We start from the raw sequence: 17415 nt of genomic DNA, 5'->3' as shown, positions 1-17415 counted from the left end.
CCATGGCGGCGAGTGACATACACGCGTTGCAACAGGTAGCGTCGGTAGAGAGGGGTGGTCGAAGATTATGGAAGAGGGGTGTGACATGTGTGGCTTGTGTGAGTAGAAAGGTTGCAGTAAATCTAAGATCGAAACTCCAAACAAAAGTACTATTTAAACTAAAAGGAAAAAGAAAAAGAGGGAAAAGCAGAAACCAAAAGGAGGTTAGGAAAGGTTTATTTGGATAAAAGAGGACAGAGGAAGGAAGAACACTGCATGAATGAGATGAGAGATCTGGATGGGTTTTGCAAAGAGTTTTTTTTTTTTTTTTTGCCTAGAGCGTTTGTGCTTCCTTGTGATAATTACATACCTACCATAGGGCAGAAGCCCAACGTTTTTAGTCATAAAACTTAATTATTGCATCAAATTTATTCCAAATAAGATAATTTTTTATGAAATTTTAATTGGAATTTGATTTTTTTTCCTAGATGAGATAAATAAATAAGATAATATTCTAATTGAGGGTCCTTGCATTGCCTAGCGTATAAACAAAGAGCCTATCATGTATTCCATAAACATTCGATAACGCATAATAAGCATAGGTTACAAGAAGAAACCACTTTCTCTAAAACATTGAAATCATGTTCGTACATATGATGGAAATAACAAGTTCCACGTACACCCACCATTCATTTTAATGTAATTCAATTAATGAATTGTGACATTACACATTGACAAAAAGGAAAAAAATAAAAAAATAAAAAAATATATAGATCATGACAACATAATTAGTTGACAAGATTGCAAAATTTTCGTATCTGGCCTTGAGAACCAGTGGTAGGTTCAATATCGCCCATCTTTATCATGGCAGCTGCAAAATCAGCAGGGAAAGATGAACTGCTCTTGCTATACTCTGTAACAATGCTGTCGGTGGATCCTCCACTGAAGAGTACTTGATCAGATGCTAGCAGGCCCTTCTTCTGAATGAGATTCTTGAAGTAGTTATAATCAAAAGAATTGGGTGTCACCAAATCAAGAGCTGCTAGATTATCATTGCTATCTTCATCACTTGAACACTTGCGCTTTCTAGTGCTAGCAAAACCAGCATCAATGTCACTTGCATTACTTTGAATCCTATCACGGAAAGTCGCACATTTTGCTTGCCCAATTGTATGTGCTCCTGCATTAATTTAATCAACACATTTATTAGCATTGATCTTTGACGTACTATATATATAATATATATGTAATGTATGAGAGTTAGGCTCAAACTAACCTGAAAGCGCAACCAAGTCTCTTTCATTCAAACCTTTGCTACCAAACAGGGCTTTCAGGATTTCAAGGCTATCTGTAAACTTTGGAAGGTTGCTCTCAGCTAGGCTACGGCTTGCTGTTGTAGAGTCTCTTCTTCCAAGCTTTACCGTCCATGTTGGTCCACCCACCTGATTGTTTACCCAGAAAGTTCGATCAATTACTAATAATTAAATGATTAATATAGTTGAGAAAGGTTTAAAGAGAATTAAGTGTAGTGCTCACAGCAACAGATGCGTCGCGAGCAGCAACTGCAACAATATCAGCACATGACACGGTGGAAGGACAAATGCTTTCCACTTGGGACTTGACATCATCTATGACATTGTATCCTCTGATTGAATTGTCATTGTTTACAGCTTTTTTCTCGCTCGATATTGATGGGGCATCATCAAGCAAGATGGATGCATCACAACCCTGCACTCAAATGACATATATATATAAATTTAATTATTAAATATGTTAAATTTAGTCATACGCGAAAACTTGGGTGGAAACTTTCAGCACATTTTTAGTTACCTGAACAAAACAATCGTGAAAATGGAGCCGAATGAGGGAAGCTGCCATTCTGCGCTCCCGAGAAACGGCTGTCCTGATAGCTGTCCGGATTGTACTAAGTGCGTTTGGACATGTGTTGTCGTAAAACTCAGAGGATAGCTGTGCTTCACATCCCGTGTTTAAGACAAACAAAAAAACAGCAAGAATCAAGCAGATACAAGTATAATTAGTAGAATCCATGTTGTGTTTCTTTTCAGATGAAGACAGCAGCAGCTGAGTATAATGGAGGTAATTGAGTAGAAGTTAGAGATGAAGGAAGGATGGAGAAGGAGAGGCCATATATAGCAAATTCGCCGCCGCCGCCTTCTTGTTACAGTTGTCTTCTAATGCGCGCTAGCAAGAATGACTTGTTCTTCGTAATGGGCATCCATGAAAAGTCAGCGTTTTACTTTCCACTGTGGCATGCATGTTTTATGAGGAAAAGTCAAAATTTTGATTCATGAAATGGTCTTTTGATTTTTTTCGCAGCATCATAAATGAGAGTACCCACTTTGGTTTCATACGCACCGTCGTTCGGAATCGGATTTGCTAATGATATAATCATCATAGTATATAGATTTTATTATTGAAATTTGATTATTCTAAATCTCAATTACAAATAATTATTTTTTTGGGTAAAAATATTAACAAATAATCAAATATTATGTTCATATGAATATCTATCAATACTTTTTTCTTCTCTTCAACAAAACTTTGTAGCCATTTTTTTTTTTTTTCCATGGAAAATATTATATTTATGTGGATATTGTTTCTAATCGGCCTCCATGAAAAGTCCACGTTGTACTTAATTTCCAATGTGTTGTGCGTAGTTAATTATTAGAAAGAATCAAAATTTTGAATCATGAAATGGTCTTATGATTTTTCATTCGCACCCTCATAAATGAGAACACCCGCTTGTTTTTGGGTGATGAAAATTTTGGTGTCAACCTCGGAGGTGGCGTGGTCTCACCCACAAACGTGTTTAATTGCTGTGCACAAAATCAGAGCTCCCCTCCTCTTTCAAAATGTTGATAATTTCCCGGTTTATAAAATAATAAAATTATTCAATTATTCATAGCAACAAGCTCTACAACAAATAATAATAATTCAAAATTATTATTTTAGATGAATAATGATACAACAAATATAATAGATATACCGATATATGATTTGGCTGAGACACAAATATCTTGCTCATCTTTTTAAGAGCATGTTTAAGATTATGTACTTGTGATTTTACAAATATTTAGGTAATGTATATTGAGTTTCGCTCTAGGCGCTGAAGAATAGTTTGTCGAGCCATGATCGAGCTTCACTCGATCGAGAGGATGAGATGTTGCTGGTAGAAATTTCCAACAAGTTGTGTCAATATTTTGGTTGTTTTTCGACTGGTTGAAGTGATAAGGTCTACTCAGTAGACATTCCCAAGACATTCAAACAATAGTTCGAAATGCGATCTTTTGTTTGATCAATCAAACTTGCAATAAGGGCACTTTTTTTAGAGCTGCGTCTTTAATTCTATTTAAGTTCAATAAGGACAGCCTAACCGACCATAAGTTGTATATATTCAGTTTTCTTAACTAGAAAAACTCATAGAGTGATTTTCTTCATTTTTCCTACAACTTGTTGATTTTAATAAAACATATTTTTCCTTTATCTCAATTGATATTCCTCAGGTTCTCCATGTTCAAAGAGGTACTTTACAATTTTTTTCTGCTAAAGTTTGACACGTGAAGGGAAGATTTGTTGCGAGTTTATGCGTGAGTATTGTGCTCTACATTGAGAAAAAAAAAAAAAAAAATGAGTAGTTAATATATATATATGAGTAGACCCAATCTCATTAGATTAAGATTTTGGGCTATATCAAGTAGGGTCCAAATCATATGTATGCTAATGTACTTGGTAAACTCCCTAAGTGTTTCACTCGTAACAGAAATTTTGCTCATCACTCGCGAGTTTACATTTATTAGTTTTGTAATTTTCCTTTTAGGATCGCATTCTTAACTTCTATTTTAAGCACAATGAGGATGGCTTGGCCGCCGAGTTGCTATAGTTGTTGTCGTTATTTAGTTTAACCTATAAGAATCTTTCCATGTCTTTTTACGATTCTTAAAATTTTTGTAAGCTTTATAGAAGAGTTGTACGTCTTGTACTTGCATATTGAACTTCCCACTATGTCAGACTGCATCAGTATCAATTTCTTTAATATTTAGTCGGAATCCAACAATTTGGACCATAATATTTGTAGTTTTCACGTAATGGACCTAAGCAATCATTTTCTGTTTTGTTGACAATAATTGTTGTAACTAGCTCCAAATAAAAATGCAATCTCATGTTCATTACTATTATAAAATAAGTGTAAAACTCCACATGGCCTAAGAAACAGCCGTGAAATCATGTTGCAGCATGTTCTTCAAATGATTTGTAATGTGAATGATAAGTACCTAATTAATTTGTTTGGAAGCAAATATTGTCTTGTTTTTGTTTTCAACACAAATTCAAATGCAAATTTAGGATTTGGTTATGTGAAAACTTCAAAGTATTATCACTTTCTTTTTTTCATTAAATCCCACTCGGTACAAATTTCAAACGTTCAAAACATATGTAACTGCACGTGTTTTTAAAATTTAAAATTTCGATTTGAGTTTTGTCTACTTTCCAAGGATCCGGCTTCCATGCAATAGTGGAAACTACCGCATGGCTGCTGTTGCTCAAAACGGGGTCGTTTTGAGCAATAACAAATAGTTTTTTTAAAACAAATAATATAAAATTTATTAAATATATAAAAAAAAAATCAATAATTAATATATATAAAAATCAAAATCAAAGGGGTGGCTGGAGCCACCCCATGGCCGGTTTAGGGGTGGACGAACCACCTCCATGGCCTTTGGGGGTGGTCCGGCCACCCCCAAAAGGCCAAAATAAAAAAATTAAAAAAAAAAATTGAGGGTTTGGTTTTTGGGCCACTCCAAAACCTTTTGGGGATGGTTTGACTTTTTATTATTATTATTTTTTTTTGGCCTCTTTCGGGTGGCCGGACCACCACAAAGACCATGAAAGTGGCTCATCCAACCCCAGACTGACCATGGGAGGTGGCTCCAGCCACCCCCTAGGCCAAAATGGGTGGTCAATCACACCTTCTTCTTTTTTTTTTTTTAAAGTTTTAATTATTAATTTTTTTTATAACTTTTAATTTTTAATAAATTTTTTATTAACTTTTTTTAAAACCTACTTTTTCATTGTCCAAAACAGCGGCGTGGAAGCGGGATCCTTCGACCAAATCCTAGTGCATAGACAAAAGAACATGTATGAAAAATTGTACCATTATCATGCTCTGCTGTCACATTAAAGTCCTATCACAATTACCTAAAAGGTCACGTCCATTAACGCCAAAATATAAACCATTGTAGCCCATGCATGATCATCATGCAGTTGATGCATGCGTCAAACATCCATCATGATTCACAAAACAAAAATACATGCCCAATAGTTCAAATACAAGAAAAGAAAACCTAATCCACATGGTCCTTGAAAAATTATTTTACATAGCAATAACAAAAAAAAATACATTAATTTCCAGGAAACCAGGCCATTAATTATTTAAATCTCAGACTCTGGCACCTGCAATACAACACAAGAAAAAGAAATATCAACAAAAATCACGACTAAATTAATGCATCATTGGAAACACACAAGGGTATTGTTCCTATAGGAGCCCCTCAAGCATATTGAGACAAGCACCATTGTATTATTATAAGCAAATGATTCGAATTGTGATTAAATTGACACCTTGTTGGTTGGATTTATGTTGAGAGTATTGTGCATAGTGTTATTTCCCATTGTAGAAGGGACCCGTTGCCAGTAGATCGATTATACCATAGGGAAAATGACAGTGAAGATGGCTTCTCTTTTTTTGTGTACCCACCTTGACCTTCTCATGCACTTAGAGTACATACAAGTAGAACAGGTTAATAAAGCTTCAATAGTACAAGAAGAAGGCTTGAGTTTTAGGGTAAAAAAGGCCATGCAAGGTTAATTTGCTAAGCAATTTTTATTTTCTCAGTTTTTGGGCTTTAAAGTGCGTGGGTCACACTATTCATATAATTGACATGTACGCGGTGAAAATGTTCCCACACCCAACAGGACCAAATGAAACGGCCACACATATAAATGTGCACATTTTCCTCATCAATCTAGCTGTCCACAATTAATATGTAAGACTAATGCTACAAGACACTGGATTGAGCATATTATGTCCCTTCAGTATACTTGAAGAATGTTAGGAGAATACAAAATAATATTTCATAATGCCAGAAATCACATTTTTATTTTGTTGACATCAGCTCTTATATGATTAGCCTTTCTTTAAAAGAAAAAAAAAAATTATGAATATTGTTATATAGTACTATACCCATATTCCATTAGACTGATGTGATAGTACTGTCTATCAACCCTTGTCATTAAAAATGAAACAAAATAAATTTAAGGGTCGATGGGCACAACCACACAAACCCAATGGAATATGAATAAGGAGTGTACGTAGTATGTAATATTTTTTTAACAAGAGCTGATCCAAAAAAAACCTAGACTATGTCAAGTCAGCATATATAGTGAGAAAAAAAAATGGGATAAGATGTAGTTCGCGCGGTGGAATAAATGTGTGATATATAGTATTTCTCATGTTTAAAAAAAAAATAATAATTCAATTGATTGACACTTTCACGTCCAAAATGATGATATACCAGTGAGATAACGAGAGTGGGGACCTTTTTTTCCTTTTCTTTTTCTTTTTTCTTTGCTATTTGGGGCTTGGAGATGGAAAGACTTTAGCTTTACTTTTCCCCCGAAAGGTTACTGGATGTGGCCATGATAATAGTATATATTTTGCATCAGCGTCCCAATCACTGGCTTTCAATTAGGTATTGAAAAGATTAATTAGACTCTAGGCATGCATCCATTAGTAATCTGACACTTTAGTTAAGATTTGAAGTAGTACTATTTGCTCTCAGCCATGTCACTTTTTGAACCGAAGGAAGAAATAATGAATGAAATCTAGGGGAAATTAAAAAACAAAAGTATTTGGGCTCTTGATTACCTTGAGTTGGAAGCAGAGTAACCGATTCAGAGGCCCCATGTTCGCCATTGGTGATAAGTCCAATTGCACCACCAGGCTTCTGGACATCTGATTTCTGCATCTTCACATCAAACTCGGGATGGATCTTCCTTTTCAACATCCTTTTCACCAGCTATATATATATATATATGGCATTACAAAATGGTTAATTAATTAACCAATTAAACTTCAAGTAGTAAACAAAAAAAAAAAAAAAAAGAGACAGGTTAGAAAACATTTACTCACTCGTTGCAGATTTTTGATCGGACGTGAATCCTCCTTAACACGAGGGATAAACTTCTTGGCAAATGAGAGGCCATTCTTGGTTCGAAGAAGTGGTGTTTTACCCGAATCTGGGAAGACTTTTTCAGGATCATCTAGTTTTCCTTTGACATCAGCATCAGCCAAGAAAAGGTCAGCCAGTGTTATTCTTTCTCCTTTCTTTTTCTTTCCCTCGCCAGCTTCCTCGTCCAATTGAAGGCTGGGTTCCACTTCCGCAGACCCCATAAATGGAGTTAGAGATACGCCATCAACGGTCATGATGACATCAGGTGTAGGGACTACATTAATGTGACGGTCAGGATTTGATTCAAAATCCTCAAAATTGTGTCCATATGTTGTGAACATCAATGGGTTCAGTTCTTCCTGTTCGACATTGTCGTTGCTGTCATGATCTCCACCGTCAACCGAGTCTTGTTCTTCTTGATCACCCTCTTCATCCTCTTCCTCGCTCTGCAAAATCAGATATTCCTTTGGTTGGTTGAAGGGTTTTAGAGGATCCAGCCCCAACGTTCCAATTGTTAGAATGCCATCCCTCCAACCATCAAGCACATCAACAAGCGCAACTTGTTTCAGTAGCGCCTGCTTGTCAATGCCATTTGTTGTCGATTCACTTGTTTTCACATTTGCACCCAACCCATCTGTAAGTGCACAAAATGAAAATGCAGAAACATCATACGAACCAGCTTTGTGAAACAATCAAAATAAAAATCTGAGTAGAAGAAATTCACAAAGACCAAAAGTTACAAAAATCATCAAACCCTTAAGGACGGTATGATGAAACCTCTTGTGTACCCAGTTGAAGATCTGTCACAAACAAGGAAAATATGGATTCATAAGAACGTGTGAGTGATATATCGATACAGTCTAGCGAAGAAAATGGTGGCTAATTAATTCTAATTACCTTCATTTTTTTCTTTTCTCTGCAAGTGAGCCTGTGGAAACGTCAAAGTGAGTAAAGGAATGGATTATGGGAGAGAACCAAAAGGAGGAGGCCTACTGGATTGGAGAATCAGGTGAAGACACGTGTCCAGAGAAAGTGGGGCCTAAGATTTAGGCATGTTTGTGTTGCTCATGGCATGTTTGACGAGCCACCATGTTGGGTCTCTCTGGATTGATCGATGCGCCGAAATTCTCGATAATGATATGCTTAGCACCTCTTTGTTGCATGCTCCATCTACTGCTGCCTGGAATTCCAGTTCTCTGCATATATATAAACTAATATAGGCCTATATATCTTTCTTCTTTTTTTTTTTTTTTTTTTTTTTTTTTTTTTTTTTGTTGTTGACTTTTCATCCTCTTTATAAGTATAGGACTAGTCATGTACTTATATGTATACTCACACCTTTCTTATTACAATACATTCTAAAGTCGTAATAGTTATTAACCTATTAGAACTTTATAGTTAAAAATAATTACGCGAGAGTAGTACCAAAATGAGTAATCTCTTGAAAAGTCTGATTCAAGATAGCCAAACAATATTGTGTCCTCATGCATATAGGAGCAACCAAAACAGGCAACTCAATTTTGTTTAAAAAGAATAGTTTTTTCAAAAAAGAAAACTAAAGTTTTTAACTTGTGTCCAAAATTTCAGTTCAACCCAAATAACAAACGCTATATGGTGAAAATCTTTCCCATCTGAGGGAACCGATAGCTTGGTAGGGTTGAGGAAAAGGTTCAGGCTAGTGGGACTCATGCAGGTAGCTGCTACTTATTGGAGCTAAACTACTTCATCTTTCGGAATTAACAACCTCGTAAGCTGATCAAGCTAGGATGACACACAACAGAAGTGAAGTTCAGGTAACATGCAACCACCTTCGAGATACCATTTGTTTCAAAATAATTCAGTTCTTATTATTGTTAGAATATTTTTATATTCTCTATTTACGCTTTTTTCTAATTTCTCTTGTAGGTTTTTTTTTTTTTTTTCCATATTTAGTCTCGGTTTAATTTTTTGTTCATCACTCATATTAATTCTCTCTGTAAATAGAGGCCATTTTAATATTGTTCACTGTAAACTTCAATATAAGATGCAACCCTAGCCTCTGTCTCTAGCATACACGACCAGGGCTAGGGTTTTATCCCTAGCCCATGCACTCCTTCATATGGACAGTGTTGGGTTTTATCCTAAGCTCAATTTCTCAAAGAACATGTAACTTGCTAGTGTCTTGCACTAGCCCTTTTTTTTTTTTTAATAAAATAAAAATAATAATAATAATAAAAACAGCGAAAATAAATAAATAGAAACTTGTCACTATGGTCAAACTAAATCAATTTGAAGAGGAGCCCAATGGAAGATTAAAAAAAAAAAAAAACTAACATCAATAGGCTTGTGGCACTGTCACAAGTTACTATTAATTACAATTAAGTTTATATTTTTTTATTTAATCAATTATTCCCTTAGACAATTCTTGTTTTATTAACTTTTGATTCGTCCATGAAATATTTCGTAGTCGAATTAAAGTCGTAATTGACTATTACTTTAATTCACGACATCTTTTCCTCGAGTACCAAATTTAATTACATAATTATTCTCATACATGGGAAATCTCATTTCACCAAGTATATAACTATTTTAGTAACTCCTACTAAAATGCTCACGTGAGAATAATTATTCTATTAAATCAATTTCAAGAAAAAATTTCTTATTTTTTTATTTAATCAAAATATTTGAATTCCTTTTTTCTTTTTTTTTTCTTTTGAAATCATTCAATCATTTCATATATCATTGATGAGTACTTTAATTTGAACAATACGTTCAGCTAACCATTACAATATCAATAGTTCTTCTATATGAATAACTTCTTCCATAATTGTGAGAGCACTATTTGCAAGCTAATGAGCTGCTTCGTTCGCTTCTCGTCAAACATGAAAGACTCTACTTTATATAAGAGATTGCACCACAATTCGAGCATCGTCAATTACTTGGCCCTAGCGACACCAATTTTGCCCCTCTTTTTGTAAAGCCTGCACTATGCAAGAAAGGTTGTACTGAAATAACATATTTATATCCAAACCCCAAACACATAAAATAAGAAAATTACAAATTGACCTATAAATTATTATGAAACATAAAATAAATAAGAAACCTAAATCCTGCCCGACAAAGGTCCCAAATAATTAACAAAACAAAAAAAGCACACATTCGAAAGTCCCTTTGAATGCAACTCTATGGATAATAGATGACCAGCTCTGTCCAAGCAATCATTCAGTGCTAGCACGCCACAAGGCCTCTATTAAAATGACTTAAGGAGGGATTTGGCTCTTTTCTCTAATTTTTTTTTGTGAAAAGATATTATGTGCATCCCATTCCAAACCACTTTTTCCAAGTAATAAAGACATATTTTCTTTTCAAAGACTACAATTATAGGGGAGAAATAGAGCAAAAGAGAAATATGAGAACCAGAATTAAGGACCAGTCATTCTTTCTTTCTTTCCAATAATGCTCTCTCATAAAGCTTATTGCCCAACAATTGGATTGACTTTTTTTATTTGGTCAAAAAAAGATTGTGACCCATTACTCCTATTATTTGGGCATTATATATGACACAACCCTGTCCTCTCTTTTTCCTAATACTTTTGCTTTATCATTACTGGCCAGTTCCTGGCTATGAGAGTTGCAAAAAGATCACAACCAGAAACCCATCAACTAATTGATGTATCATATCTGCTCTCGAATGCACATGCAAAGTTTTGCACAAAACACACAGACCCACTTAAAAAGTTTGATAGCTTTTAGGCCAAATACGACGGACCAGGCCAGGGGACTGGGGGAGTATTTCCACTTGGCTTCTTTTTTGCTTTGAGAATTTAGTGGGGATCCTGCAGGCATCTACTGAAAAAAGTAGGATTTATATAGCTGGAAATGTGTTATGGACATTGCTTTCGTCCAGGTCCCCTCCACCACCAACAATTATTAATATTGTTGTTGTCAGGTTTTTTATTATTGTTGTTGTTGTTATTATCATTAAAGGGAGAGCTGTGTTTTTTTTTTTTTTTTTCCTGGTAAATTGTTTCCAACATTTTCAATCGAACAACACTGGATGCATGGGCCTTCTTAGGTGGACCATTAAAAAGGAAATTTTGCGCAGGGCTAGGGAATAAGCACAGACCAGACATCTATGAACTAAATCATATCAGATTCAAAATCTAGCCTGCTAGACTTGGTAGTCCTATTTCATATTTTACTCGAAAGAGGAAAGATTTGGAACAACTCCGATGAAACATTATAGTTTTGGTGCTCGAATTAGAATTAAGGTTGAAATCCAAATAATGGGTTTACATTAATCTCGAGTTATTCCGGTGAAATATTTCAAAAAAATTCTGGTCCAATATAACTATATATGGTGCCAAAGAAGGTGAGATCTGTAATTAATTAACCAGTAGAGACCTAGCTAGCTAGAAACATGGAAATGGGGAAAATTCGGCTCCATTTGGTAAAATTTTGAGAAATGGTTTGGATTCTGAATTTTGAAATGAGTTTGGTGAAAAAAAAAAAAAGAAAAAAAAAAGGTAAAGGTTGATAATTTATTTGGTGGGGCACATTTGAGAAAAAAGTTGAAAATTAATTTGGTAAAATATTAGAAGTATTTTGTAAAAAATTAGAAATTTTGAAAAATATTTTTATAAAATAAAAAAAAAATTCAAAAATTGTAGCACCGCATACAGTGGCGGCCGGTGCTCCCTAGCACTGGCTGCAAGCACTGGCTGCCAACCACGGCAGGGCCGCCAAATCTAGCTGGTGGCCACCAACTGGCCATGCACCATACAGAACTAATTTTTATTTTTTGAAAATTTGATTTACGTTTTATTGTTTTAGAAGTGTTTTGAGAATATTTTTGTAGTGTTTTTTTTTTTTTTTTTTGAAAAGTGTGTTAGTAATGAGAATTACATCTGAGAATAGTTTGGTTAACTAATTTAATAAAAAAAAAAAAATTAAAAAAAAAAAGGTTTCAGTATTTGAGAAATAAACATAATTTTACAACATTTAACCAAACACGTACACTCCAGCAGAAATCTGCTAGAAGTACTTGAGATGCCAACAAGGCATCTTGCAACAAACAATAACAAAGTCCCAATACAGATAGAATCCAAAATGGCATCCTGCTGAAACCATCTACATTCTCTTCCAACTCCCTTTGAATCTATCCTTCCCAATAATTATGAACCTAACTTCCTAATTAAGCAATCTTTTTGTAAAACTTTCTCCTCTGATTTAATCTGTTTCTTTATATTTAATATAATTTCTCAGCCTCCAAGCCCGCTTACATGTTGTAGCTTTTATTCCTTCACTCATATATAATTTCCTCCCAATCAGTAGAGATCGATATCAGCTGTTGATAGACATTTCTGCATCACTGCCTTTCATTTTCTTTTGCTAAAGCTGCATTCAAAGAATATGTGATCCGTACACTCAATGATATTAATATAAAACAAACACTTGACTTTACCTTTGTAGGCCCATTTCAGCAATCTATTCCCTGTATTGAGAGACAATTTCTGACTGCTAGACATAGTAGGAAAGCATAGGAAAACGACACCAGCTTCCACCATTCAACCCTTGCTTGTTTCTCTCGGATTGTCTCCCAGCTTGTGTACTTGCTAGACTTTAATTTGAGACACGCCAATTAGGTTTATATCACTAGCACCTATTTTAACCAACGGTAGCTTACTTTGAATGATCTCCACCACATTTTCGAATGTTGCAGGTTTCCAATCCCATTCATTCCCCTTCATTACACACATTTTTGCATCCAATTTTCTCCATGCATCATAAAGTATTCCATTAGGTTGCTACCTGTTGAAAAATAGTCTCACATTGCCTGTAGACAAGATCTTAGATATGTTTATAAGGAATGGACAAACATCTCTTATTGAACCGATTTTATAAGATAAGTTAAACCCACAAATTTCTTCACATCTCCCCCTAGAAATTTTATTTACTTCTTTACAGTACTATTCCTAAGTTTATGGATTTTTCTCCCAACTCCACGTAGCATCTTCTTCATTATACTTATAAGTTTACCCTCGGGGACTTGGATTTTAACCTAAAACATGTTGACTAGTTTGATTAAGACGCGATGAATATTTGGCTTTGTTTCTACTTTTTATTTTTCTTTTTCTTTTTTTTTTTTCGGAAAAAAAAAAAATCACTAACTCCCTTGAACTTTCATCACATTGCACATCCCTCTAAACTTCAAGTACTTTCAATTTAGTGTATCAATCTTTCAATTTTTTTCAATTTCACTCATCTGTTAGGATTTTCTGTTAAATCCTAACGAAGGAGTGTCAAAGTTCCCAAAATACCCCTCATTTTTTTTAGAAAAAAAAAAATATTGCAAGGATTTAATAGAATTTGCAAAAATACTCACACCTAAATATTTGAGGAAAAAAAAAAAGCAATTTGGGAAATTTGATAGAATTTAACGGAAAATCCTAACGGATAGGTGAAATTGAAAAAAGAAATGAAAAATGAATACACTAAATTGAGAGTTTGTAAAGTTGATGCAACGAAGGATAGTAATGAACAAGAAAATAGCAAGTAGAAGGGATAAATATTTCTAAGATTGTGAGACTATCACAAGCACCAAAGAAACCTTCTCAAATCAATAGATGCTATCTATAAATTTAAGGGAAAAGTGATGAAGAAACTCAACTCTGAGTATTCTTATTGAGAAAACCAAATAATAATCATAAACTTAATTGTTAAAGGCTATAAGCATATATTTATAGCCCAAGACTCCTAGCCCTAAAATAACAATGAAATAAAGTTAATTTAGAAGTCTACAAAAGACAACTAAACCAAATAAAAGACTAACAAAGAAACCTAATTCAAATAAAGACTGAAAGATAAGATAGAATAAACAACTAACAAAGAAACCTAATAAAAGACTAAAAGATAAGATAAAATAAGATAAGATAAGCCTTAAATTCCAATCTACATCATCCTCCCGAGGTTGGAGAAAATTCGCCCTCGAATTTAGACTGTCTTTTCCATGGTCTTTCGGGTGCCCTGTCAACTTGTTTCATTCTCCCTTCCTCAAGATCAAGACAAGGCAACACCCCACAATAAGCGTGATGCTCTTTATCTTCGAAATATCTTGATGGTTGTTGTAAAGGCCCCACACACCACTTGGCAATTCTTCGGATTTGCCGTACTTCTCCCTTCCATGTGCCATGAAAATCTTCAAATAACTAGCAACGACCTCGTCACTTTTTGATAGAACATTCCCCTCCACCAAATAGATCTCACCACAAATTTGGTTAGAAGAATTTGACAAAATAGCATCTATCCCAATGAAATCAACATAGTCAATTGGCTCAACACTAAAATCGAAGACTTTATCTTCGGGGATCTTATCAGGCACATGATATATAAAATTGTCGTCAAAAAGTGCAAAACTATTCAAAAGATTTACCTCTTCCAAGGGTTCCTCTTCTTCATGAAAAATTGCAAAACTCTCTGAAAGACTTACCTCTTCCAAGAGTTCCTCTTCTTCATGAAAAATTGTGATACTCTCTAAAAGGTTTACCTCTTCCACTTGTTTTCCCAATTCTTCAAGCCTTTTAAGACTCTTGTTGTCATGCGGATGATTAGTAACATTAGTTCTCGGTACCAAATCAAGTTGAGGTTGAATGTCTCGCAATGATGGTATCACTTTCGGTAATTCTACTCGGACTATGTCGACACATCTCCCCAACAACTCCTTTATCGTCCCCGACACCTCTCCCTTGATGCCGCTTTCCTTGTCCGTCAACTCCTGCTTGGCTACAAAGGATTGATCATCCCCTTGTGAAGGTTTTGGCTCCGCCCATGGGCTATGTAGCAACTTCAATTTGGTTTTACCAAACATGAAGTTGTATGTGTTCTTTGTTTCATCATGGATAGCAGCTCTATCATATTTCCATGGCTTTCCCAACAATAGGTGACAAGTATCCATGTCGACCACATCACACCACACATGATCCACATATTTATCTCCAATAGAAAAAGACACTAGACAACGTCTAGAAACCGTTACCTCGTTTCCTTTCATGAGCCATTCCAACCGATAGGGAGTAGGATGTCTCTTGGTCTCAAGCCTTAGCTTCCGAACCGCTTCCTCCGAGACTACATTCATACCACTCCTTGGATCGATGACAAGCTTGGCCACCTTGCCTCCCATGGTGCATGTAGTCCGAAATTGTTGGTACGTACCTCCAATGTCTTGGGACACCGATTGATGCTTGACCTCCGCCATCTCCCAAGAGTCAAGACACCTTTTTTTTGTATGAATTTTCTATTTTTTCTTTTTGGGTGTCGAGCTTGATGCCTGCATCCCGTGATATAGCATGGGCTTGTGCCGTTGGAAATTCCTTCCGCACTCTGCGCCCTGCATAAGGATTGATAGGTTCACCCTCGACGATAAATTTGTCTTCTACCCCCGCGCATCTCGGTTTTGGTTGACGATGACGAACGCTCGGACCATCCATGTCGGCCAAGTGATTGATAGGGACTCTGTGATGGGTGCGCGCACGCCCCTCCTTCCGCACGTTTAGACCACCAAACCTCTCCTCCATGTGCTGCAAACGAATCGCCGGTTGCTCCTTACGTGCTACCTCCGTGCGCACATGCACCTCGTTCATGTCTGCAAAGCGGTTGCTCCTCCCCATTCATGGAAAGTAATTGAGCTCTGATACCAACTGATGCAGCATAGGATTGTGGTGAACAAGAAAAACAGCAAGTAGAAGGGATAAATATTTTTAAGATTGTGAGACTATCACAAGCACCAAAGAAACCTTCTCAAATCAATAGATGCTATCTATAAATTTAAGGGAAAAGTGATGAAGAAACTCAACTCTGAGTATTATTATTGAGAAAACCAAATAATAATCATAAACTTAATTGTTAAAGGCTATAAGCATATATTTATAGCCCAAGACTCCTAGCCCTAAAATAACAATGAAATAAAGTTAATTTAGAAGTCTACAAAAGACAACTAAACCAAATAAAAGACTAACAAAGAAACCTAATTCAAATAAAGACTGAAAGATAAGATAGAATAAACAACTAACAAAGAAACCTAATAAAAGACTAAAAGATAAGATAAAATAAGATAAGATAAGCCTTAAATTCCAATCTACATCAAAAGTTTATAAAGGTAATTGCAAAAGTTATGACAATTCAGGAAGTTAAGTAAAGTTTCCCCTTTTTATTTTATCATTAATCAAGTATACGAATTATACTTGTCTATACATTATGCCTAGGTTATCAATCAAGTCCACAGGTGACTGATCCGATCAATTATATTCCTTGAGCTTTATTCTTTATACACACTTCATTTTAGCAACACTAGTCATTGATATGAGCAAATTACTTGCTAAATTCCCTTGACTAGCTTGTTAAAAATTTAGGAGAATATATGTTAGGTGCTCTTCGGGTGTTCTCCTAGTCGTAGGTGGATATTATTTTTTTTAAAAGGAAAAGAAAAAATTTGCCCGTATTTCTCTCGCCTTATTTTTAGAAAATAATATCCACCTATGACTAAGAAAACACCTAACATTTTTCAAAATTTAGTTACTTTTTTTGGCGCCATTATCCAAATGAAATGAAAAAGATCGAAAAGGAAAAGTGGAAGGGGCTACTACATGAAAAATGAAAAAATTAATTTTTTTAGGTGTGTGTTTTGTAGTGGGCCGGGGAATACTAAAGTTAATATTAGTTCTTGTACTAGTCATATATGCCTCCACATATATTAATTAATAAAGTAATATTACATATACTACACCCTTATTTCACACATATTTTATTGGGTCAGGTCTTGTTAAAAAAAAAATCAAATATTGATAGTATTGTACATCGATCAACTCAGAGCTAGGGATGAGAGTGTTATATTTAACATTTCTCACATATATTAATAACAAGAAAATTTTATTTATTACTAAAATTACCTTTAAGCGGAAAGCAATATATAACCGGCCGTCCACTCATATAAACCGTAAATCTAGCATGAATTTCAGTTTTAAGATTAATTATTATGAGAGAAGAGAAGATATTATTCATAGACTCCTTAGCAATTACTCAGTAGATGAAAATTCTTTCTTATGGAGCACTCACATTGGGCTAGCTCTAGCAAAAAATACTAAAAAAAAAGCTCCACATATATAATTTATATCATGACTAGTCACTTTAATTGGTTAAAGATTTGAGCATGCTA

At 35.0% G+C, this 17415-nt stretch overlaps 2 protein-coding genes across 2 annotated transcripts; both read right to left on the bottom strand.

Moving 5' to 3' along the window:
- Positions 1-767: 767 nt before the first annotated feature.
- LOC132188604 (lignin-forming anionic peroxidase-like) lies at positions 768-2028 on the bottom strand. The gene is made up of 4 exons (XM_059603111.1): positions 1810-2028; positions 1516-1707; positions 1256-1421; positions 768-1159 (listed from the first exon to the last, which is right to left on the bottom strand). Exons 1-4 carry the CDS (start codon positions 2026-2028, stop codon positions 768-770), a joined length of 969 nt encoding a protein of 322 aa, XP_059459094.1.
- A 3182-nt stretch (positions 2029-5210) lies between these two features.
- LOC132188353 (NAD-dependent protein deacetylase HST1-like protein) lies at positions 5211-8380 on the bottom strand. The gene is made up of 5 exons (XM_059602777.2): positions 8124-8380; positions 7981-8026; positions 7187-7860; positions 6923-7073; positions 5211-5448 (listed from the first exon to the last, which is right to left on the bottom strand). Exons 1-5 carry the CDS (start codon positions 8127-8129, stop codon positions 5435-5437), a joined length of 891 nt encoding a protein of 296 aa, XP_059458760.2. The 5' UTR covers positions 8130-8380; the 3' UTR covers positions 5211-5434.
- Between the last annotated feature and the right edge of the window lie 9035 nt (positions 8381-17415).

This window comes from Corylus avellana, chromosome 6 (assembly GCF_965113065.1).
Source record: "Corylus avellana chromosome 6, dhCorAvel1.hap1.2, whole genome shotgun sequence".
NCBI classification, from domain to species: domain Eukaryota; kingdom Viridiplantae; phylum Streptophyta; class Magnoliopsida; order Fagales; family Betulaceae; genus Corylus; species Corylus avellana.
This window is presented reverse-complemented; position numbering and strand designations above follow the sequence as displayed.